This window comes from Cherax quadricarinatus, unplaced genomic scaffold (genome assembly GCF_038502225.1).
Source record: "Cherax quadricarinatus isolate ZL_2023a unplaced genomic scaffold, ASM3850222v1 Contig675, whole genome shotgun sequence".
In the NCBI taxonomy this organism is placed as follows: Eukaryota; Metazoa; Arthropoda; class Malacostraca; order Decapoda; family Parastacidae; genus Cherax; species Cherax quadricarinatus.
The window spans coordinates 92,501-117,248 of NW_027195701.1; the positions used below are offsets into that span (position 1 = coordinate 92,501).

General features: G+C 41.0%; 1 protein-coding gene across 1 annotated transcript in view; it reads right to left on the bottom strand.

Moving 5' to 3' along the window:
- The window catches only part of LOC128699593 (15-hydroxyprostaglandin dehydrogenase [NAD(+)]), a 27,972-nt gene extending 7,341 nt beyond the window's left edge, over positions 1 to 20,631 (bottom strand). Inside the window, exons 1-3 of the mRNA XM_070080610.1 lie at positions 20,488 to 20,631; positions 18,828 to 18,934; positions 79 to 252 (exon numbers count right to left, since the gene is read on the bottom strand). Of these exons, the coding sequence (XP_069936711.1) occupies positions 79 to 243 (165 nt within the window). The 5' untranslated portion in view covers positions 244 to 252; positions 18,828 to 18,934; positions 20,488 to 20,631. The remainder of the gene's footprint in view (positions 1 to 78; positions 253 to 18,827; positions 18,935 to 20,487) is intronic.
- Between the last annotated feature and the right edge of the window lie 4,117 nt (positions 20,632 to 24,748).

A 24,748-nucleotide genomic window follows, 5' to 3' on the forward strand; every position in this document is an offset into this window, starting at 1 on the left:
AATTACACGTTTTTACTAATATTTATCAGCTTGTTGTCACAGTCACGATGCACTGACGAAACAGACTTTGTAACTCACCCCTAAGCTCCTGGTGAGGCCGACGATAGCATGTTTGGTGGCAGCATAGACGGGTCCCAGAGGTGCTGCCTTCAGTCCTGTGATACTGGAGATATTAACCACAACGCCACCATCACCGCCCTTGTTGATACCCATCCTCTCCAGTGCCAGCAGTGTTCCTCGCATACACCCTCCCTGGAATACGTGGGATACATATATACTATGAGGCCAACTGTTAAAAGACTCTTCCATACTAACTGAGACCATAAAGCTTCCACGGCATCTCAGCATAGATATCCAGAAGTGAAACACCAGCATCTGAGAAGCATTAAGACATTCAAAATCTGGGTTTGAACCTCTGGCAAGCCTGTCTAAAATCTAGTAGGCAAGTATTGAATTTTTTTTTTCAGAAAATCTCGAGTGTATCATGAACAGTAATGTTAACACCAAGGAAAATATTTTCATTTGTTTCTAAAAGATATTAACTTTGATGCCTCTTCACTGGTGCTCAAAACATAGCAGAACAATTACGAAATGGAATACCTGCCATTCGCTGCCTGACCTCGGTGGAGTGCGGTTGTGCACGGCACCCCTCTGCTGTATTCAGGCGAGCTACCTCAGTTCGTCACAACCATTGAGAAGTGAGGACGTGCGCTGCTCATTTACCAACATGGCGCTGCAGAGCTACAGGCGCATCAACACTGTTTGCGTTGAGTTGACCCGTGGGGCTGTCACTGGAGCCACGATGGACTTGTTACTACCGGCGATTATCCGTGATACCTACGGTATCGCAAATGAAGAGATATGTGGTGTAGCACTTAATGGGACGACACGGATCTTCGTTAAAATGACGTCAGCAAATGTTTATGAAGCGGTGGTGGATAAGTATCAAGAGACCATTATAGCCGTCAATTCAGCTGTATCAGTACGTCTACATGATGTATCACGACACTACACATGGGTTAAAATAAGGAATGTGCCTTTTGAGGCGAATGAATTTGTTATAAAAGATGTACTACGTAATTATGGTACGGTTCATATGGCCTCTGCAGGTCGGTGGGCCGCTGGACCTTATGCTGGAAGTTTGGAGGGAACATATTCAGTCAAAATGACCTTACGCCATCCCATACCGTCCTATATTATGTTGCAAGCATTTCGAACTCAAGTATATGTAACATATGCGGGGCAACGTCGTACGTGTCGGCTGTGTGGATCGTATGACCACATAGCGGCACAGTGTGGTAAGCGTCGTGGAAATCTCCAAATATCGCAACAGCAACAACCGGAAGAGGTCGAGGAAGTGGAGGGACGAGAACAGTCTTATGCTCACCCGTCTCGACAACGGACATCTTGGAGTGAAGAGGTAGAAAAAGCGCAGGAGAATGCTTTGGAGGATGCAAAACAGCGAGAAGAATCACCATCACTGGATATAAATAAAGTATTTGAAGAGACTCTGCCCACTATGGGGGACGAGGATGTAGCGGCGTCTTTAGTGAAGGCACTGGATGTATTGTTAGACGAGTAGATCGTCAACCGTGTGGAGGAACCAGGTGCAAATTTGGGATCGGTTGAGCATCATGGTGAGGCGACGGATGAAAGCATTGAGTCTGGGGTGTCGCATGGTATGATGGTAAATATAGCAGAAGTGGAGGTGCATCATGATAGTACTAAAGAAATCCCAATGCAGGTGGAGGGTAGGACGCGAAAGCGAACTGCGACCCCACCAGACTCAGACGACGTGCTTACTCCTGCCCAAAGGCCAGGGAAAAAGTCTTGGGCGGATGTACAGAGGAAAGGGAACAGTGCATCCACGAAACAAGAGTTTATCAAGGTGATTCCCAAAAAAGGGGAGAGGGATAGAGGTGTAAAATGTATAAGTGAAAAGTCTATACCTAGAACCAAAGGAAAATCCCATTAATTGACTTTAAGGTTTTGACAATAAATATTAACGGTTTGAGATCTGAGCGGAAGCGAAAGTGGTTTAATGAATTTTTGGTGCGTCTAGATGTGGATGTGGTATTTATCCAAGAACACAATTACAGAATTGGATATGAGTTAGAATTAGATGGTTACGATGTGTATATGGAATATGCGACGAGGTTAAAAGGAGGCGTCGCCATTCTGGTAAAGGAAAATAGCCCGTTTGTAGTACGCCATAGTGAAAGGGGGGAGGGGAGAGTGATTAGGGTGGATGGTTTATGGGGTAGAGTACATATTAGTTTTGTAGGTGTATATGGGCCGGCCGAGGGAGATGTACGACTTAAAACTCATTTTGTACAAGATGTATTAGTATATCATCTACGTAGTTTACCAAATGTAGCGATAATAGGGGGAGACTGGAATTGTGTAATACGACAAAAAGATGTGGAGCCTCGAGGAGCGGGTTGTTGCTTGGGGTTCCTGGGAGATTTATTGACGAGTGTGGGTTTAATGGATGTGTGTGGGGGGGGTGGCAATGTGGAGCATACTTTCATTAGACGAGATTATGCGGCGAGATTAGATAGAATGTACGTGTCTAGTGCGGTTACAGTGCGGAGAGTGAGTGTGATAAATGTGGTTTTTTCGGATCATAGAGGAGTTGTAATGGATGTAGATATTGAGGGCGTGCCTAGACGGGGTCCGTCATTTTGGAAATTAAATGTAAAGTTATTGAAGAGAGAGGAAAGTCGTTTGTCTTTTGGGCATATGTGGGAACGCCTTGTGGTTGAAGCACCTGGAGATGTGGCTTTGGTTAATTGGTGGGAAATGATAGCCAAAAAGCGAATTAAGGAATTTTATATTAGTCAGGGAGTGAGATATAATCAGTTACAGTATGGTTTCCAACGATATTTAGAGGGGCAGTTGCGCGACTGCTATGTACAAGCGAATGCTAATTATCCTGTTACAGAAATTGAACGAATTAAGGAGCAACTACGAAATTTACAAAATGAAAGGTTTGATGGGGAAAGGCTTAAGGGTGGAATCGAAGAGGTTTTGTGGGGAGATCGGCCGTCGGTGTGTGTGTTGAGGAATCAACACAGACGTCGCAAAGCAATGGAGTTAATGGGGTTGAATGTCCAGGTAGGTATGCAGGGGTATAGAGTGAATCAGGTGTTGACGACGACGGAGGGTATGAGTGGGTATATTGATGCTTGGGTTAAATTGAAAACGCAAAGTGTTGGAATAAGTGAAATTGCATTGCAGTCAATCGGTAGGTTTGTGCAGTGTGAGCTGGAGGAACATGATCGTTTGATGTTGGGAGGGCCGATAACGGAGTGTGAGACTTGGGAGGCTTTATCTGGGGCGCAATTGGGTAAGGCGCCAGGAATAGATGGGTTGCCCAGCGACTTTTATATTCAAAATTGGAACGTTTTAAAGGGGTTTTTGGTACGTTTATTCAATATCATGAAGCGGGATGGGGTTTTAGGGGAACAACAAAGGTTGGCTGTGGTCGTCCTAGTTCCTAAAGGCGAGCCATTAACGGTTAAAGATTATCGTGCAATCTCGTTATTATGTGGGGACTATAAAATTTTTGGAAGGATCTTGGCCAACAGAATAAAAAAAGTCCTGGGCAAAGTGATTGACAAGGGACAATATGGGGTGCCGGGCAGGTCTATGTATGAAGGTCATGGTATGATTAGAAGTTTTATTGAAGAAAGAGTAAGATTGGGAGGGGGGGGGTATTGGCTATAGATTGGGAGGCGGCATATGATAGTGTGGAACGGGAGACGTTATGGAAGATAATGAGATGGCAGGGGTTTGGGGCGGAAATTATAGAATGGGCCAAATTAATGTATCAAGAGGCATCTTTGCGTGTGCAGGTGAATGGGAGGTTGGGAGATCGGATTCCGATGGGAAGGGGTTTGCGTCAAGGTTGTCCCCTTTCACAAATTTTTTTTGCTTGTTTTCAAGATCCCTTTTATAGAGGGATAAGGGTTTTATTGGAAGTAAATGGGATGGGTAATGTAAGGGGTGGGGGAGCGGGCATTGTTGGATATGTCGACGACACGACGATTTTGGTGAGAGAAAACATGGATTTGATTCGGGTAGAAAAGTTAGTGAAAGTTTTTGAAAAGGCTACTGGCATGACGATCAACATGGGGAAAACAAAGTATATGAATCTTGGAAAAGGGTCGCGTGAGGAAGGAATGGTAGCTGAAAGGTGGGAAAGGGTGGACCAAATAAAGATATGTGGGATCGTTTATGTAAATGATATCAAGTCAGCACAACAAATAAATTCCGTGCGTATCGTTGATAGTGTTCTGAAGCGTCTTAGTGGGTTAAGAGCTGCTAATTTAAGTTTGCAACAAAGGGTGATAACAACGAATGTGCTATTATATAGTAAACTATGGCATGTTACGGTAATATTTCCGATACTTCGTTGTGAATTAAAAAGGTTACAAAAAAGTGTTTTTAGATTCATTTGGGGAACAGGGAGCGAATGGTTAAGTAGAGCGGTTGTCACACTCCCGGTTGGCCGTGGAGGGCTGGGTCTTATAGATGTCGAAAAGAGGATAATAAGTATGTATTTAAAACATAGTTATAAGCGGGAGGGGGGGGGGCGAAAGAAGACGGTCTTCAGAGGATACATCAGGATATGCGACGGTGGTGGGGGGGTCGGGAGTTCATGATAGGTGAGGCAATGTTACGGGTCTTCATAAACGTGAGGGATCACTCACAAATTAAATTGAGAAATCTTGATAGGGCAGATGGTAAGGCTCTGGTAGCGGCCGTAGAAGGAGTTTATCCGATGTATGATTGGCATAATATTTGGGGGCGTTTAAATAAATTGCGTTTAAAACCTAAAGTCAGAGAAGTTATGTATAGATTTTTACATGGAATCTTGCCGTCAGGAATGGTTTTATTCTATAAGAGAATACGAGAGGATGGGGAATGCAAGGATTGTGGAGGATTGGCGACTATTTATCATACGGTATATTTTTGCGATTGTATTGAACTTATAAGGGTTTGGATGGGTAAGGTTTTAAGGTTAGTGGGGGGAGGGGGTTTGCAGGTCTTGAGGGTTTTAAGTTTAGATATAAATGGGGTGAATAAAAGGGTTGAGAATGCGATTGGGTATATCATTACGGATTATATATACATGATGTGGGCTATGAGGGAGGCGGACGTGCGTGCAAGAATTAATGCATTGGCAGCAACTTTTTATAGGACACAGTGTAGAAATAAAGGGGTGTATGGAGGGAGATGGGAGAGAGATTTTAGTGAGGGTTATCGAAATTTCACATTAAGGGATTTATGGGATTTGCAAAATGGGTAAGGGGATACGACGGGCTATTTTCCTAGACTAGGGTGTGAGCATGGAGAGCTGTTTATATGGATGTATAATTGAGGTTTGATATCTAGAGGCAATAGGGTTATTACCCCGAGGGTTTCAGCAACTACACAGTTATCATTTAGAAAGGTGTAGCAATACGATTGCATATTTTATCATGTATAAATCATTTCAAGGACTTTATGATGAAAATTTTCAATGTGACTTAAATATGTTATGGGTGTCTTTACTGTTTTTGATTCAATTGTAAGTGGTAAAAAGTGTTTCCTAGCATAAGAAATTGGTTTAATTTATGTTATATTTTATGCTGTGTTACAGTGTGCTTTTCAGTAATATTATACTACATGTAACTAGTTTGCATTATTTTTCTCTTTTTTTTTTTTGCTGAGATGTAAAATATCACATCGTAGTTTTGTTTTGTTATATTGGATGTTTTTATAGTGACTTTTAGTATTATACCGTTTCCTTCTTTGAATACTAAATACCTATGTATGTTAAGATCTCGTGATAATCGCCAATATTAATGTTTTGAGTATCGTGGTGCTCTGTTAAACACCTGAGATCTTAGAATTAGTCTTGCATACGTGTGAGTTGACAGGCAGAAACCCCACCTAGTATGTGCCTGATGTAGTCTCATGTAGTGTAATGTGTGTGCTTGTGTGTGTCATTTTGGCGTGTTTGTTTTGTTTATCTCTGTTTTATTGTACAATCTTCATAATTTCCAGTGTTTGATGTTTGGTAATATGTAACCTTGTTAGAGATGTTCTTTAACAAATAAAACAATATCACTGTAATGTATAGTGTTGTGTGTGAGTGTAATTATCACTGTAATATACGGTGTGTTGTGTGTGAGTGTATATTCACTGTAATATACGGTGTGTTGTGTGTGAGTGTAATACCAATGTAACATACGGTGTGGTGTGTGTGAGTGTGTATTACCACTGTACTGTATGGTGTCGTTATTAGGTCTCGGGTTAAGTGAGATTCTAGTGCAGTAATCTGTTGTCGTGTATCTTTTTAATATATTTCTGTCATTTGTTTTAAATAAAATATAAAAAAAAAACCTGTATATTTCAGAACGTTATTGTTTATGTAAAATTAGCAGAATAAACCAGTGCTGTCAGGGATATTTTATCTCAGTAAGCTTAGCTATAAATGTCAAAAAGTTATTGAGAAATGTTCTTATTTTAGTAGTTTTTCCAATTATTTCAAGTTTCCTTCCTCACAACTGCCTTGTCAGGAGGCAGGTGTGGAGGTTACATGCCACTGCATCAGTCTTGTCAGATGAAAGGTGTGAAGGAGTCATATCAAGAGTATGGGTACATGATGCCCCAGCACCCACCTTGAGAGGAAGCAGACTTAGGGGCTCAGGGAACGACATATTCTTGCACACAGACTGTCAAGAGGCAGGTGCTGGGGATTGACGTCTGTGCACCCACCTTTCAGGAAGCAGATGTGGGGGATTCATGGCCCCAAACCCATCATGTCAGTAGCTAGCTGTAGAGACTTATGCACCTGCACCTGCTTTGTTAGGAGATTCATGCCCTACAGCCTACCTTTCGGGAGATAGGTGTGGAGAACTCATGTCTTCACACCTGCCTTGTCAAGAAACAGGTGTTGGGTACTCATGCCTTCATACCCACATTGTCAGGAGTTAGGTATTGGGGATTCACCCTCCTCATGTCATGCACTGTAGGATAAGCTACAAATTAAAAAAAAATGAAAAAAATTCTTACTATAGTAGTTCTGATGGTTTCAAGCTTTCATCTCCACACCTGCCTTGTCAGGAGGCGGTTGTAGGGGCCTCATTCCCCTGCACTCATCTTCTAGGATGGAGGATGTCAAGGAAGTAATGTGGGGGACCCATACCCACACTCCACTTTCATGAATTAGGTGTGAAGGACTCTTGCTCCCACACCTGCCTTGTTAGGTGGTGAGGGAGACTTTTACTCCCACACCTGCCTTGTTAGGTGGTGAGGAAGACTCCTGCTCCTACACCTGCCTTGTTAGGAGGTGGTGAGGGAGACTTCTGCTCCCGTCTTGTTAGGCTGTACATAAATAACAAAACAAGGCACAATACCGTGACTGGAACGATACAAAAATAACCCGCACAAAAAAAAAAAAAAAAAAAAAAAAAAAAAAAAAAAAAAAAAAAAAAAACACTTATCGGCCGGGTTTTGGGCCGATAGCCGAGTTGGTCAGGTACTGACTTTAGGTGTTTGTCCAGTGCCTTCTTGAAGACAGTCAGGGGTCTATTGGTAATCCCCCTTATGTATGCTGGGAGGCAGTTGAACAGTCTTGGGTCCCTGACACTTACTGTGTTGTCTCAGTGTACTCGTGGCGCCCCTGCTTGTCACTGGGGGAATGTTGCATCTCCTGTCGAGTCTTTTGCTTTCATACGGAGTGATTTTCGTGTGCAAGTTTGGCACCTATCCCTCAAGTATTTTCCAAGTGTATATTATCCTGTATTTTTCTCGCCTGCGTTCCAGGGAATACAAATCAAGGGACTTCAACCGTTCCCAGTAATTTAGGTGCTTTAACGTAGTTATGTGTGCCATGTTAACTTATGTGTCACATGTGAACTACAACACCTGACATCATGGTCAACACATGCGCTCGTACACAACATATTAGTGTTGCATATTGAGTTTTACAATAGCTACATGTAAAAAATTTCATCAAATGAGCAGAAGGCGCTCTCTAAGACATTTTTATCGGTTCTAGTTTAGGTTTCCGCAGTTCCCAACCACACTTAAGAGGATCTAATTCCACTCTCATTCACAATGAAATATATTTTTCTCGTTAGGTTCAGAATGATTTTTGCGAAATTATTGCATTCACAAACTTTCGCTTGCCTTATTCGGCAAGAAGAGCACTGCTATTTAAGCCAAAATCGCAAGTTTAACCTATTCGGCACGACATATATATATATATATATATATATATATATATATATATATATATATATATATATATGATGGGGTCCACCTCTGGTGTAAATTGTGGGACCCATAGCCTCGGAGAAGTGGATAAAAAGGCTTCAAGGAAGAATATTTGGATTTCTTCCTGAAGCCATTTGAATATTCCACTTCCCCTACCACCCCATCTTTTAAACTATTTTTTTTTACCAATAGGAATATTTTATTACATAATATGGCACAGAAGATTTAAGAGATACATTGTTGATATAAAGGTGGCATATACGGTACACGTTGTTACGTGTGTATCACCGATTATAAGGCGAAAATCACATCCAGCTCCTCAGAGCTGGGGCGTGTGCCCAAAATGCAGCAGGCATTACCCCTTTGAACAGCCGCGCTGAGCCGCTGGAACAGAAAACTAGCTGCCCTGGGATCCCATATATATATATATATATATATATATATATATATATATATATATATATATATATATATATATATATATATATATAAAGATACGCAAGTGTTGCACATATGTGCTATTAACCTCGTAATTGTAGCAGCTAAAGCAAGAGAGAAGAAAAACAGAAGAACTCGGTGTATTTCAAGGGAAATAAGACATACCATTGTGCTCCGTCGTATACATTTTCTATGCTGATATTTTGGTCAGTATTTCTTAGTTTTTCCATGTCTAGTCTATCAGACAATTATTCTCAGTAAGGAAACAGTCTCCTGGAAGCTTGTTTAAGTAACTCTTTGATATTCCATCTCTTTATATTACAGGAGCAGAAAAATTAAGCTTTTAAGTGAATTGTTTACTCTCAGCTACTCTCACTTATGGACGACCTAACATGTTCAGTTGTGTTTGTGTGAGGTAAGAAATTAGTTAGGTAGACAGGGAATGTTGCTACATTAATATAATATTCAAGAGGTTGCTAGTAGAATTGCAGTAAATCAACCATTCACATCATTATGAAGCTGTGTGTAGTCTGTGGTCAGTCAAACAAACGGGCTTCCACATGGATAAATTGTCATTTTTGTGGAAATTGGTGTCACGCCCCTTGTGCAGATATCCCAGAACTAGCTACAAGCAGTATTAAAACAGAGAAGTGTTTCTGGGTATGCCCAAATGAGGAAAATCTGTGGACTAAAATCACAAGGGTATTAAAAGAGGACAACATCAAAGCTGCTTTCATAGAAAACCTGGAAGCTTTCTACAACAGATGGGAACATAAAAAGTCTGGGCTGAATGGTACTGCCCTTGATACTGGCCATGTAGTCACAAACTGTAAGGCTGGAGGTGATGTCCTGGTAGTCAGTAAATGTGGGGCTGATAGTGCTGTCCTGGGAGACAGTAATGGTGAAGCTGGAGGTGCTGTCCTGGGAGACAGAAATGGTGAAGCTGGAGATACTGTCCTGGGAGACAGTAATGGTGAAGCTGGAGGTGCTGTCCTGGGAGACAGAAATGGTGAAGCTGGAGATACTGTCCTGGGAGACAGTAATGGTGAAGCTGGAGATTTTGTACAGGTAGTCGGGAATTATACGCAGGAAGGAATACATATAAATGACCTCATAGAGGACAGGAGCCATAGTAGGGAAACAAGTGTAGTCAAAGATAGATAAAACCAATATTGCAAACTAGAAATACCGCAGGAAATAGCAAACAAGAGGACTCCAATAGCAATAGTGAGGATAAATTACCAAAAACAACTGGTGGGAGCTCCATTGTTGGTGCTAGGGAGGATAGGAATAAGACAGGGAAACATGCACCAACAGGGAATACAGTCACAGAAACCCAAGGCAAACGGAAACCAAGCCTGTGCACATACTATGCACTTGGTATCTGCTGGCATGGGAAATCTGGAAAAACAGATGGGACATGCAACTATGACCACCCTAGAAAATGTCATGTCCATATGACAACAGGAAAATGCAAACTCCCTTCCTGTAAGCTTTTTCACCCTGAAATGTGTACCTCTTCAGTACAGGAAAGACTGTGCTATAACTTAAATTGCCAGGCATACCATCTAAAGGGGACAAAAAGATACAAAACATCCAGGCCATGGGAAAACCTGGGTAGCCACAGCCACTCAAGAGGGAGAGGTTTTTTAGTGCCAGGAAGGAAAAAAAACTGGCAGGAAATGGCAGAAATCGTACACCAAATCCAGTCATTCCTGGAGTGGAACCACAGTCGATGGCCTCCACTCCAAACCAACAGATACAGATACTAATGCCGGAAAAAAATCACCCCCCCCCAGTACCAACAATACCACCAGTCCGATAACATTCTTCTTTGCAAATATACAGGGTCTAAAGCCAGCAACAAACAACAAAATACCTTTCATCCGTGGACTGCTTGCAGAGGCAAAAGGCAATGTTCTCGGCTTTCACTGAGACCCACATAAAGGATCACTTGGACAATGAAATATGGATCCCAGGTTACAACCTATACAGATGTGACAGAGTGAACAGGCAAAAGGGGGGGGTTGGCCTGTACATTGCAGAGTCACTTGTTTGCACAGAACTGCTTAATGCCTCAAATGACGTAGTGGAAGTTTTAGCAGTAAAGGTCGAGAACCAAAACCTAGTCATTGTGGTAGTCTACAAGCCTCCGGATGCAACTTCCCAGCAATTCCAGGAACAGCTGTTAAAAATTGACCACTGTCTGGAAAATCTTCCAGCTCCTTCACCCAACATCTTGCTCCTGGGGGATTTCAACTTAAGGCACCTAAAATGGAGGAATATAGCAAATAATATTGTTGCAGTAATAACACCAGGAGGCAGCTCTGATGAAAACTCACACTCACACGAGCTTTTAAATCTCTGCACAAAATTCAATTTAAACCAGCAAATAATAGAGCCTACTAGACTGGAGAATACACTAGACCTCATATTCACTAACAATGATGATCTGATAAGAAATGTCACCATATCAAAAACAATATACTCAGATCACAACATAATTGAGGTTCAGACATGTATGCGTGGAGCCCCAGACCGACAAAATGAGACTAGTCACGAGGGAGCATTCACCAAATTCAACTTCAATAACAAAAACATAAAGTGGGACCAAGTAAACCAAGTCCTAACCGATATAAGCTGGGATGATATACTAAGCAACACAGACCCAAACTTATGCCTAGAACAGATTAACTCGGTGGCACTCGATGTATGCACAAGGCTTATTCCTCTAAGAAAAAGGAGGAGTAGATGTAAAATAGAAAGAGACAGGCGCTCCCTTTACAGGCGACGGAAAAGAATAACAGAGCGGCTAAAAGAGGTCAATATATCTGAAATGCGCAGGGAGACACTGGTCAGAGAAATAGCAAGCATCGAACTTAAGCTAAAAGAATCCTTTAGGAGTCAGGAATCGCGGGAAGAACTAAAAGCCATAAATGAAATCGAAAGAAACCCAAAGTATTTCTTCTCCTATGCCAAATCAAAATCGAGAACAACGTCCAGTATTGGGCCCCTACTTAAACAAGATGGGTCCTACACAGATGACAGCAAGGAAATGAGTGAGCTACTCAAGTCCCAATATGACTCAGTTTTTAGCAAGCCGCTAACCAGACTGAGAGTCGAAGATCAAAATGAATTTTTTATGAGAGAGCCACAAAATTTGATTAACATAAGCCTATCCGATGTTATCCTGACGCCAAATGACTTCGAACAGGCGATAAATGACATGCCCATGCACTCTGCCCCAGGGCCAGACTCATGGAACTCTGTGTTCATCAAGAACTGCAAGAAGCCCCTATCACGAGCCTTTTCCATCCTATGGAGAGGGAGCATGGACACGGGGGTCGTCCCACAGTTACTAAAAACAACAGACATAGCCCCACTCCACAAAGGGGGCAGTAAAGCAACAGCAAAGAACTACAGACCAATAGCACTAACATCCCATATCATAAAAATCTTTGAAAGGGTCCTAAGAAGCAAGATCACCACTCATCTAGAAACCCATCAGTTACACAACCCAGGGCAACATGGGTTTAGAACAGGTCGCTCCTGTCTGTCTCAACTATTGGACCACTACGACAAGGTCCTAAATGCACTAGAAGACAAAAAGAATGCAGATGTAATATATACAGACTTTGCAAAAGCCTTCGACAAGTGTGACCATGGCGTAATAGCGCACAAAATGCGTGCTAAAGGAATAACAGGAAAAGTCGGTCGATGGATCTATAATTTCCTCACTACCAGAACACAGAGAGTAGTCGTCAACAGAGTAAAGTCCGAGGCAGCTACGGTGAAAAGCTCTGTTCCACAAGGCACAGTACTCGCTCCCATCTTGTTCCTCATCCTTATATCCGACATAGACAAGGATGTCAGCCACAGCACCGTGTCTTCCTTTGCAGATGACACCCGAATCTGCATGACAGTGTCTTCCATTGCAGACACTGCAAAGCTCCAGGCAGACATCAACCAAATCTTTCAGTGGGCTGCAGAAAACAATATGAAGTTCAACGATGAGAAATTTCAATTACTCAGATATGGTAAACATGAGGAAATTAAATCGTCATCAGAGTACAAAACAAATTCTGGCCACAAAATAGAGCGAAACACCAACGTCAAAGACCTGGGAGTGATCATGTCGGAGGATCTCACCTTCAAGGACCATAACATTGTATCAATCGCATCTGCTAGAAAAATGACAGGATGGATAATGAGAACCTTCAAAACTAGGGAGGCCAAGCCCATGATGACACTCTTCAGGTCACTTGTTCTATCTAGGCTGGAATATTGCTGCACACTTACAGCACCTTTCAAGGCAGGTGAAATTGCCGACCTAGAAAATGTACAGAGAACTTTCACGGCGCACATAACGGAGATAAAACACCTCAATTATTGGGAGCGCTTGAGGTTCCTAAACCTGTATTCCCTGGAACGCAGGAGGGAGAGATACATGATTATATACACCTGGAAAATCCTAGAGGGACTAGTACCGAACTTGCACACGAAAATCACTCATTACGAAAGCAAAAGACTTGGCAGACGATGCACCATCCCCCCAGTGAAAAGCAGGGGTGTCACTAGCACGTTAAGAGACCATACAATAAGTGTCAGGGGTCCGAGACTGTTCAACTGCCTCCCAGCACACATAAGGGGGATTACCAACAGACCCCTGGCAGTCTTCAAGCTGGCACTGGACAAGCACCTAAAGTCAGTTCCGGATCAGCCGGGCTGTAGCTCGTATGTTGGTTTGCGTGCATCCAGCAGCAACAGCCTGGTTGATCAGGCTCTGATCCACCAGGAGGCCTGGTCTCAGACCGGGCCGCGGGGGCGTTGACCCCCGGAACTCTCTCCAGGTAAACTCCAGGTAAACATGACATTCTTCCTACGTTCTCTGCCCACACACTCACTTCTGTAACGATCCTACACTGTTTTGTGTACTCTCACACATACAACCTAACATTCACCATTAATCTTGATTCATACTTCCATCTTACACATTCTTGACACATACTTGTATCTTACACATTCTTGACACATACTTGTATCTTACACATTCCTGACACATACTTGTATCTTACACATTCTTGACACATACTTGTATCTTACACATTCTTGACACATACTTGTATCTTACACATTCTTGACACATACTTGTATCTTACACATTCCTGACACATACTTGTATCTTACACATTCCTGACACATACTTGTATCTTACACATTCTTGACACATACTTCCATCTTGCACATTCCTGACACATACTTGTATCTTACACATTCCTGACACATACTTGTATCTTACACATTCCTGACACATACTTGTATCTTACACATTCTTGACACATACTTGTATCTTACACATTCTTGACACATACGTCCATCTTGCACATTCCTGACACATACTTGTATCTTACACATTCCTGACACATACGTCCATCTTTCACATTCCTGACACATACTTGTATCTTACACATTCTTGACACATACTTGTATCTTACACATTCCTGACACATACGTCCATCTTGCACATTCCTGACACATACTTATATCTTACACATTCTTGACACATACTTGTATCTTGCACATTCCTGACACATACTTGTATCTTACACATTCTTGACACATACTTCCATCTTGCACATTCCTGACACATACTTGTATCTTACACATTCTTGACACATACTTGTATCTTACACATTCCTGACACATACTTGTATCTTACACATTCTTGACACATACTTGTATCTTACACATTCTTGACACATACTTGTATCTTGCACATTCCTGACACATACGTCCATCTTGCACATTCCTGACACATACTTGTATCTTACACATTCTTGACACATACTTGTATCTTACACATTCCTGACACATACGTCCATCTTGCACATTCCTGACACATACTTGTATCTTACACATTCCTGACACATACTTGTATCTTACACATTCCTGACACATACTTGTATCTTGCACATTCTTGACACATACTTGTATCTTACACATTCTTGACACATACTTGTATCTTGCACATTCCTGACACATACTTGTATCTTACACATTCTTGACACATACTTGTATCTTGCACATTCCTGACACATACTTGTATCTTACACATTCTTGACACATACTTGTATCTTGCACATTCTTGACACATACTTGTATCTTACACATTCTTGACACATACTTGTATCTTACACATTCTTGACACATACTTGTATCTTACACATTCTTGACACATACTTGTATCTTGCACATTCCTGACACATACTTGTATCTTACACATTCTTGACACATACTTGTATCTTGCACATTCTTGACACATACTTGTATCTTACACATTCTTGACATACTTGTATCTTACACATTCTTGACACATACTTGTATCTTACACATTCTTGACACATACTTGTATCTTACACATTCTTGACATACTTGCATCTTACACATTCTTGACACATACTTGTATCTTACACATTCTTGACACATACTTGTATCTTACACATTCTTGACATACTTGTATCTTACACATTCTTGACACATACTTGTATCTTACACATTCCTGACACATACTTGCATCTTACACATTCCTGACACATACTTGTATCTTAAACATTCCTGACACATACTTGTATCTTACACATTCCTGACACATACTTGCATCTTACACATTCCTGACACATACTTGTATCTTGCACATTCCTGACACATACTTGCATCTTGCACATTCTTAACTATGCATTTATTCCTTTGCAATATTTTTATTCTAATTTCCTTTCATTTACATTCTGCATAACACATTCACAAATATGTAATTCTTCTCCATAGTATTTTCTTGTACAACTGCCCGTCAACTGCCTTAATTAACTGCCTTAAATATCCACATTTTACCTGGATTGATATTTTTCCTTTAGTCTACATTCCTCATAATTTTCCCAAGAACGACTTTCTACAATGTATTCCTGAGAAACATTCTACTGTGTACTCTGCTTACTTCTGTGAATGTTATATTATTCCATATCTTATGTTAGTCTCCTCATGTTGCCTCAGTAAATATGTTAGTCTCCTCATGTTGCCTCAGTAAATATGTTAGTCTCCTCATGTTGCCTCAGTAAATATGTTAGTCTCCTCATGTTGCCTCAGTAAATATGTTAGTCTCCTCATGTTGCCTCAGTAAATATGTTAGTCTCCTCATGTTTCCTTAGTAAATGTGTTAGTCTCCTCATGTTGCCTCAGTAAATATGTTAGTCTCCTCATGTTGGCTCAGTAAATATGTTAGTCTCCTCATGTTGGCTCAGTAAATATGTTAGTCTCCTCATGTTGGCTCAGTAAATATGTTAGTCTCCTCATGTTTCCTCAGTAAATGTGTTAGTCTCCTCATGTTGCCTCAGTAAATATGTTAGTCTCCTCATGTTTCCTCAGGAAATATGTTAGTCTCCTCATGTTGCCTCAGGAAATATGTTAGTCTCCTCATGTTGCCTCACAAACTTCTCTTGGATCTGTACTTGTAGTTTTGTTTTCTCTTACTCAACATTTCCTCTCTTGTTCTGTGATGGAAATAATTTAGATAATCAACAAGTTGAGGAATGAGACAATTGTTCAACATTTGGTAATATTTATGAAGGAAACATTTCGCCAGCCAGTGGCTTCTTGCTTCTTCAGTCCAATACAAAGAAGAGAGATGGAAAATGAGGAGGATTGAGGTAATCAGTCCCTCAGTCTCACAAAGATTCCCAAATGCTACACAAGCGTCTCGTTCCATAAGTCTTGGTCTATAAGTATTGACCGTCTTTAACTAATTTTCTGGCTAAGTAATCTAACATTCAACAATATTATTTCCCAACTACTGTCTAAATGTCTATCTTTGTTTTCTCATGCTAGTTTTTCATCCTATTTTTCCTTGCTTCTTGATGGCATTGCTGTCATATTTTGATGGGGAGGAAGGATGTTTGTGGCGGCGTTGCAGCCTGGTAGCCTCCTTACAGGAGAATAACAGCAATAATCAGGGGGCAATTCCTGTATGAGGCGTAGTGGGAGACAGAACCAGGTAAGATAATGGATGTGATGATGGTGTGTGAGGCCGGAAAGTGCAAGGAGGCAGAGAAGTTTGTACCCAGGAGCAATAGAAACAATGGGAAGACCAGAGTGAGCATATTGTTTAACCAAGGCTGCAGAGATACAGCATGGAAAAAGCATTAGACAAAGAACTCTGGAAAATAATGAAGTGAACCAAAGAGCCTTAAACGGTTATGACATAACATCGAACGTTAAATTCAACCCTAAGCTTTAAATTGGCCACATCAGGAGGAACGCAACAGTAAGGAACCACGGAATGAGGCTGAAGAAGGTAGGAGGGGAGCTTAAAAGAAATGAGAAGGAAGTCTGTGAGGAGTTCAGAAAGAGATTTAGTGAGGAATTGTTAGAGGAGACGGGAGAACTACCAACAAACTGAGCAGTACAGTGCACCAGCGAGCGTTGGATATAATATACACAACCAGGAAGGAGGTGAGGAAACTAGTGTGAGATACCTCGATGGTGGTGGTACCAGACATCTCTTCATGGGACCTGAGAGAGGAAACAGAGGAACTTTGTGTACCTCCGGCAACAATCTTCAACAAGCCTGTAAACACAGGGCACCTGCCAAAGGTGTGATGAGCAGCAAATGTGGTCCCAGTTTTCAAGGAGACAAACGGGTAGCGGTAAGTTACAGACCAGTGTCACTGACATGTGTAGTAAGTAAAATCATTGAGAATATTATCAGAAGAGTTGTGAAGAACTTGGAAAGGAGCAACTCACACATGACAACCAGCACGGCTTCAGGGATGGTAAGTCTTGTGTCACAAACCTACTGGAATTCTATAACAAAGTAATAGAAGAGAGAGAGAGAGAGAGAGAGAGAGAGAGAGAGAGAGAGAGAGAGAGAGAGAGAGAGAGAGAGAGAGAGAGAGAGAGAGAGAGAGAGAGAAGGAGGAATGTGTAGATTGCATTTTCTGAACTGATGGAAGGCTTTCGACTCAGTACCACACAAGAGACTGGTCAAAAACTAGAGGACCAGGCAGGAATAACACGAAAAGCACTATAATGGATCAAGGCATACCTGACAGGAAGGAAAGAACCAGTGATGGTCTGTGAGGAGAGGTGGGGAATGAGTGTGACGAGTGGGGTTCCATAAGGATCAGTCCTAGAGCGGGAATTGGTTCTTGTATATGTTAATGACATGACGGAAGGGATAAAGTTCGCAGATGACGTGAAGGTAATGGGGAGCATACAAGTAACGAGGACCAGGAAAGGCTTCAGGTCTGGTCTGAGAAATGGCTCATAGAGTTTAACCCCAACAAGTGCAGAGTAATGAAACTGGGAAAGAGCCAAGAAGAACACAGACGGAGCACCGGCTCGGAGGGCAAAGACTGCACACCTCAGGGGTGAGTATTGGGGTGATTATTATACTAAGCATATCACCTGAGGCTCATATCAACCAAATAATTACCAAATCAAATGCGCATCTGGCAAATCTAATAATTATTTTTCATCATCTAAATAAGGAGTCATTCACGACACTGTACATCGTGTACGTCAGGACCATATTGGAGTATGCAGCACCAGTATGGAACTCACTCCTGGTCAAGCATATCAAGAAATTGTAGAAAATGCAAAGGTTTGCAACGAGACTTGTCCTGGAGCTAAGGGGTATGTCCTATGAAGAGAGGCTAAGTAAAGTTCCACTTACGGGTAATATGATAATAATACATATAATTGTGAGAGGAACTGACAAGGTAAGTAAGGACAGACTGACAGATGGGACGTAGGAACACGAGGCCACAACTGGAAGTTGGAAGCTCGGATCAGTTATAGGGATGTTAGGAAGTATTTCTTCAGCTCTAGAGTAGTCAGGAAATGGAACAAACTGGAGTTACGTGGTAGAGGCAGGATCCATACATAACCTTCGAAGCCAGAAGAGAGAATGAACCAAGTAGCGACCAGCGAAGAGGCGGGCCCAGGAGCTGTGAATTGACCCCTGCATGCGCATATAGGTGAGTATACACACACACACACACATGTTGACCAATTACTGATCATAAAGTTTACAATAAGTTCACACCACAAGAGAAAGTTTATCTTACCAAGTTAACATCAATGGTCTTCTGCCAGTTCTGTTCGTTACCAATACCCGCGTTGTTGATGAGTAGTGAGACAGTGCCCAGCTTCTCCACCCCTGTGTCCCAGGCACCTGTGGGAACACACGTAGTTACTCGGAGGTTGTGTCCTGTAAAGTATCTCTCACTAGATAACCTCAACTACTGCATCATACACGACACTGAAGGAACATACTGACGGTTCACTCATCTTTACGCTCTATTACATTACCCTCTTAACCTATGTTACAAAACTCGTCTTCTTAACCTTCTCCAATGGTAGAGTGTTAAGGTAGCATTCTTGTTGAACATATGGCCTGTTTACGGTTTTGCAACAATAACTTAAAAATTCAGGATTACAAAACAAATAACTATAACTTAGAATCTTTACTAGTAGAGTTTTAGCTTAATGTTTAATATGTTATGATCAACATAAAATAAGGAGTTTAACTCTTACATTTCTCTTGGTATGTACAGTACATTGATATGAATAAATGAACCTCTTAAGGTCGAGCTTTGTACTAAGTTCACCAATAATATGCACCTATAATGGTTATTAAGACTTAACCTCAAAGTAACTTATAATGGTTATAAAGACTTCTCTGAACTATCAATTCAGAGTATACAAGAACTCGTAAGTGACGGACTTAGTCTCATTTCCATCCAACATGACTAAGAATAGCTTAGACCACACATTAACATCAAGGCCGACAAGGCTTATTCAGTCACCTGAAAGATTAATTCACCTGAGCATAAATAACTCGAAAGTGACAAGCTTAAGAAAGTCAATCATGAAAGAAAACGACCACAAGACAACTTGACATGTCTCTTATGAGAGGTCAATGAGTGAGGTATGCTCCCTTGGCTATGCAAGGCCAGACTAGAAGTGAGAGTGCTAGTCAGAGTGAGTGAAGGACATACTCTCAGCGAGTGCTGTAAACCTACTCAGAGCAAGGGTTGTGAACCTTCTCTGAGCAGGTGCTGTAAACCTACTCAGTAAGAGTAGTGAACCTGCTCTGAGCGAGGGCGGTGAACCTACTCAGTAAGAGTAGTGAACCTACTCAGAGCAAGGGCTGAGAACCTACTGCCGGTACCACTGAGTGGTAAGCCGACGTCACGTTGGTCAAGTGACTGAGGGAGACTTAAGTACCTGAAGTGCTAACCGGCACTTACACTAGTGGTTTCCCACTACATGAGAATATTAACAACTGCTAACAAAACATAATATAATACAATATTAATATTAGCATATATATTATAAAATAAAGGAGCACATCCTTGTATAAAATATAACGGGTATGGCCATACTAGTAACACCTAAGGTGGTTAATCTAAGGGTTAATCATAAGGGTTAACCTAAGTGATAATAACTACAATAACTGTAATAACTGCAAGGTCAATGTTTGCTAAATATGTGTCACTTAAGCATTATCGACTCACAGCTTCTTCCTCCTCCTCGGAACAAATAATATTACCTCATAATATTACCTCATATTCCCCAGTAATGGTATAACCTGTAAGGTATAACTGCATCCTCATAAGCACAGTAATAAATGAATATCATATATACCATTATTCATGTACATCACAGTCATGTATAATATAATTCATACATTTCACTACAACAAAAATTCTATCATTTTCTTACCTTTAAAATCATCATCTTTGGTAACGTCACAGGCGACGAATATGACATTATCGTGACCATGAACTTCCTGTAGTTGTTCCACCGTAGCTGTGCCAGCTTGTGTGTCTATGTCAGCCACACATACCTGCAACAACAATCGTGGTTACGTGTGGGGCTGGTGGAGGTAGGTTAGGGGCTGGTAGTTAGTGGGTGGTTGTTGGTCGGTGGTTTAGCAGTAGGTTGGGAGTTGGTAGTTTAATAGTGGTTGGAATTAAGTTTGTGGTGGGTAGTTGGTGGTATTTGGTGATAATAAAACAGAAGCTTCTTAAAACGTTTCGTACTCCATCAGGTCAGTCTTTTCTCTGTCTCACGAACACGCAAGATGATAGATCAGTCTTTCAAACCTGAACTTATATTCAGTAAACACTGTATTTTTATGAAAATTAAGACACTTATGCAACATATGGGAATCTTTATTTAGGAAACGTTTCGCCACACAGGGGCTTCATCAGTCCAATACAAAGCAGAAAGGTGTAAAGAGAGGAGAAGTTTGAGGTAATCAGTCCCTCAGCCTGGAGTCGATGTGTTCAGTCCATCGATCTTGTAGATTAACTCAAACTCCTCCTCTCCTTACACCTTTCTACTTTGTATTGGACTGATGAAGTCACTGTGTAGTGAAACGTTTCCTGAATAAAGATTCCCATATGTTGCATAAGTGTCTCAATCTTCAACTTGTCGGTTTTCAAACCATTCATCACAAATGTATTTTTATGCTGTTCTTAATATTTCTTATATCTGTAATGGTTCATTTATAATTTGCATGGCCATGTCTAACACCTCACCACAACACCGATCATCACTGAACTCATTGATAGATATAAATTTGTGATTAGTACCAAGGCAACACCACCTAGTAATTAATACCAAGGCAACACCACCTAGTAATTAGTACCAAGGCAACACCACCTAGTAATTAGTACCAAGACAACACCACTTAGTAATTAGTACCAAGGCAACACCACCTAGTAATTAATACCAAGGCAACACCACCTAGTAATTAGTACCAAGGCAACACCACCTAGTAATTAGTACCAAGGCAACACCACCTAGTAATTAGTACCAAGGCAACACCACCTAGTAATTAGTACCAAGGCAACACCACCTAGTAATTAGTACCAAGGCAACACCACCTAGTAATTAGTACCAAGGCAACACCACCTAGTAATTAGTACCAAGACAACACCACTTAGTAATTAGTACCAAGGCAACACCACCTAGTAATTAATACCAAGGCAACACCACCTAGTAATTAGTACCAAGGCAACACCACCTAGTAATTAGTACCAAGGCAACACCACCTAGTAATTAGTACCAAGGCAACACCACCTAGTAATTAGTACCAAGGCAACACCACCTAGTAATTAGTACCAAGACAACACCACTTAGTAATTAGTACCAAGGCAACACCACCTAGTAATTAATACCAAGGCAACACCACCTAGTAATTAGTACCAAGGCAACACCACCTAGTAATTAGTACCAAGGCAACACCACCTAGTAATTAGTACCAAGGCAACACCACCTAGTAATTAGTACCAAGGCAACACCACCTAGTAATTAGTACCAAGGCAACACCACCTAGTAATTAGTACCAAGGCAACACCACCTAGTAATTAGTACCAAGGCAACACCACCTAGTAATTAGTAGCAAGGCAACACCACCTAGTAATTAGTACCAAGGTAACACCACCTAGTAATTAGTACCAAGGCAACACCACCTAGTAATTAGTACCAAGACAACACCACTTAGTAATTAGTACCAAGGCAACACCACCTAGTAATTAATACCAAGGCAACACCACCTAGTAATTAGTACCAAGGCAACACCACCTAGTAATTAGTACCAAGGCAACACCACCTAGTAATTAGTACCAAGGCAACACCACCTAGTAATTAGTACCAAGGCAACACCACCTAGTAATTAGTAGCAAGGCAACACCACCTAGTAATTAGTACCAAGGTAACACCACCTAGTAATTAGTACCAAAGCAACACCACCTAGTAATTAGTACCAAGGCAACACCACCTAGTAATTAGTACCAAGGCAACACCACCTAGTAATTAGTACCAAGGCAACACCACCTAGTAATTAGTACCAAGGCAACACCACCTAGTAATTAGTACCAAGGCAACACCACCTAGTAATTAGTACCAAGGCAACACCACCTAGTAATTAGTACCAAGACAACACCACCTAGTAATTAGGCCAACCTGAACTTCACGTAAGCTATTTCAGACTCCATTAACTTGATAGAAGCATGTACCAGAGTCAGGAAGTTTGGCTTATCTATGGGTTGATGTTTGCTGCGCTAGCCAGCCTGTGCCTGCAACACTTGGACAAGAACTTTTCCAGCACAAACATTCCACAGTACATAACTTGCTTAAGATACTGACGATGAGTTGGTTATCGTATTCGGTCTGGTTTAATGTGCAGCACTTCCGTGAGTGATTAAACCAGACTGAAACCTTCATACAGTTATATCAGGGGAGGTTAACGACACTCATCCTTTGCTTTAATGTCTGACTTACAGGAAAAGGTGACATCCTGAAACGAACGTATTCCGGAAATCAACCAACAAAGAATAGCTAATTAACATTATCACTCATTATGATAAGTGACCTAAGAAAGGACTGCTAATCAATTATTTTTCTTACGGGCACTTAGTCTAATGTAAGAAATTCTTACATTAGGAACAAACTGTACTGAGAACTGAGATATATGCAAAGTACTATAACAGAAAGAATGTACTTTGTTGCCAGAAGAACTATTTGATTTCATTGAGAAGTATTTTGTGGTTGTTCACTAATAACTGTGAGGTTTGTTAGTTCTCTCTGCTCGACTTGACGAAGAAATGATTCATCAGTAACTGAGAAAACGCTGAGAGCAAAACTGGAAGAGAAACATTTCGTTCAGTAGGTGAAAATAATGCATAACGCCAACAAAGATTTAGATAAATTAGGAAATACCCATATTGTATATTATTATTGTTTGAGGACATTGCAACATTGCAACATTGCAAGTACAAACTTTAAAATGAGAGAGAAATGATACTTGAAATGTTTTAAAACATCAAACTGTATACAGAGATAAATCTTATACATATACTGGAATACCCTGAGTGCTGGCACTCGTGTGGATGTATGGGAGGTTTAAGTATCCTCATCTTGCCCATCATGGCAAGGTTTATGGTAGCCATGGTAAGTGCTCTATCCTATGACAATACAAAATTTCTTGCATTACCTGTGGTCAGTCTGCCATCATAAAGTACAACACAGTGTTAACTGCATCAAAATTTGCAGTGAATATACAAAATATCTAATCAAATGGCATGCTGTGTCACTTTTAACTTCCACTAAATATGATAACAAAAGATATCTTTTGTGAAATGACTGTCAACAACCTGAACCTGTTATTGAGGTTCGAAACATTTCATCTTACAATATCAATCCCAGGTTCAATTGGTTAAACATTGAAGGCAGTGGAATTTCAGAACTGTGGTCTGCGGTATTTGCTGTCTCATTTGTACCTCATATGATTCAGGAGGATCCTAGGTACGAGTGAGCTATTTCAACACCTCCGTTAATATTTATTCTTTGTCAAAATTAATGTTTCATGACATTGTTGTTGATGACCCTCATCAACAACATCGTGAGTTTCAACGATGTCCACCAACATTGTTGTTGATGACCCTCATCAACAACATCGTGAGTTTCAACGATGTCCACCAACATTGAACTAAATGGAAAATAATGATTTATTAACACGAATTATGAGAAGTTCAGAAATAACAACACATATTTAAGGCAAAATGGGAAGCCGTCTCAATTACGGTTACAGTATTTTGATCTTGTGAGTCAAACATTGAATTTCACAGAAACAGAGAACCTAGGAAGTGGGATCTTAGTCTCGACTGTCCACCAACTGTTACCCATTTTTTTTTTTATACAAGTGGACATGTTGTGTGTCAAATCCCGCCAGCATTACCTCGAACATATGGATTATGCTCATTTAGAAATAAGAGATAATTAGTTTTAGTGATTTACATCAGAGAGATACTTCATAATTCCAGGTTCAGGAAAGTACTGGAGTGTTGTACCAGTTAATGTGTCAGTTTCCAGGTTCAGGAAAGTACTGGAGTGTTGTACCAGTTTAGATGTCAGTTTCCAGGTTCAGGAAAGTAATAGAGTGTTGTATCAGTTTAGATGTCAGTTTCCAGGTTCA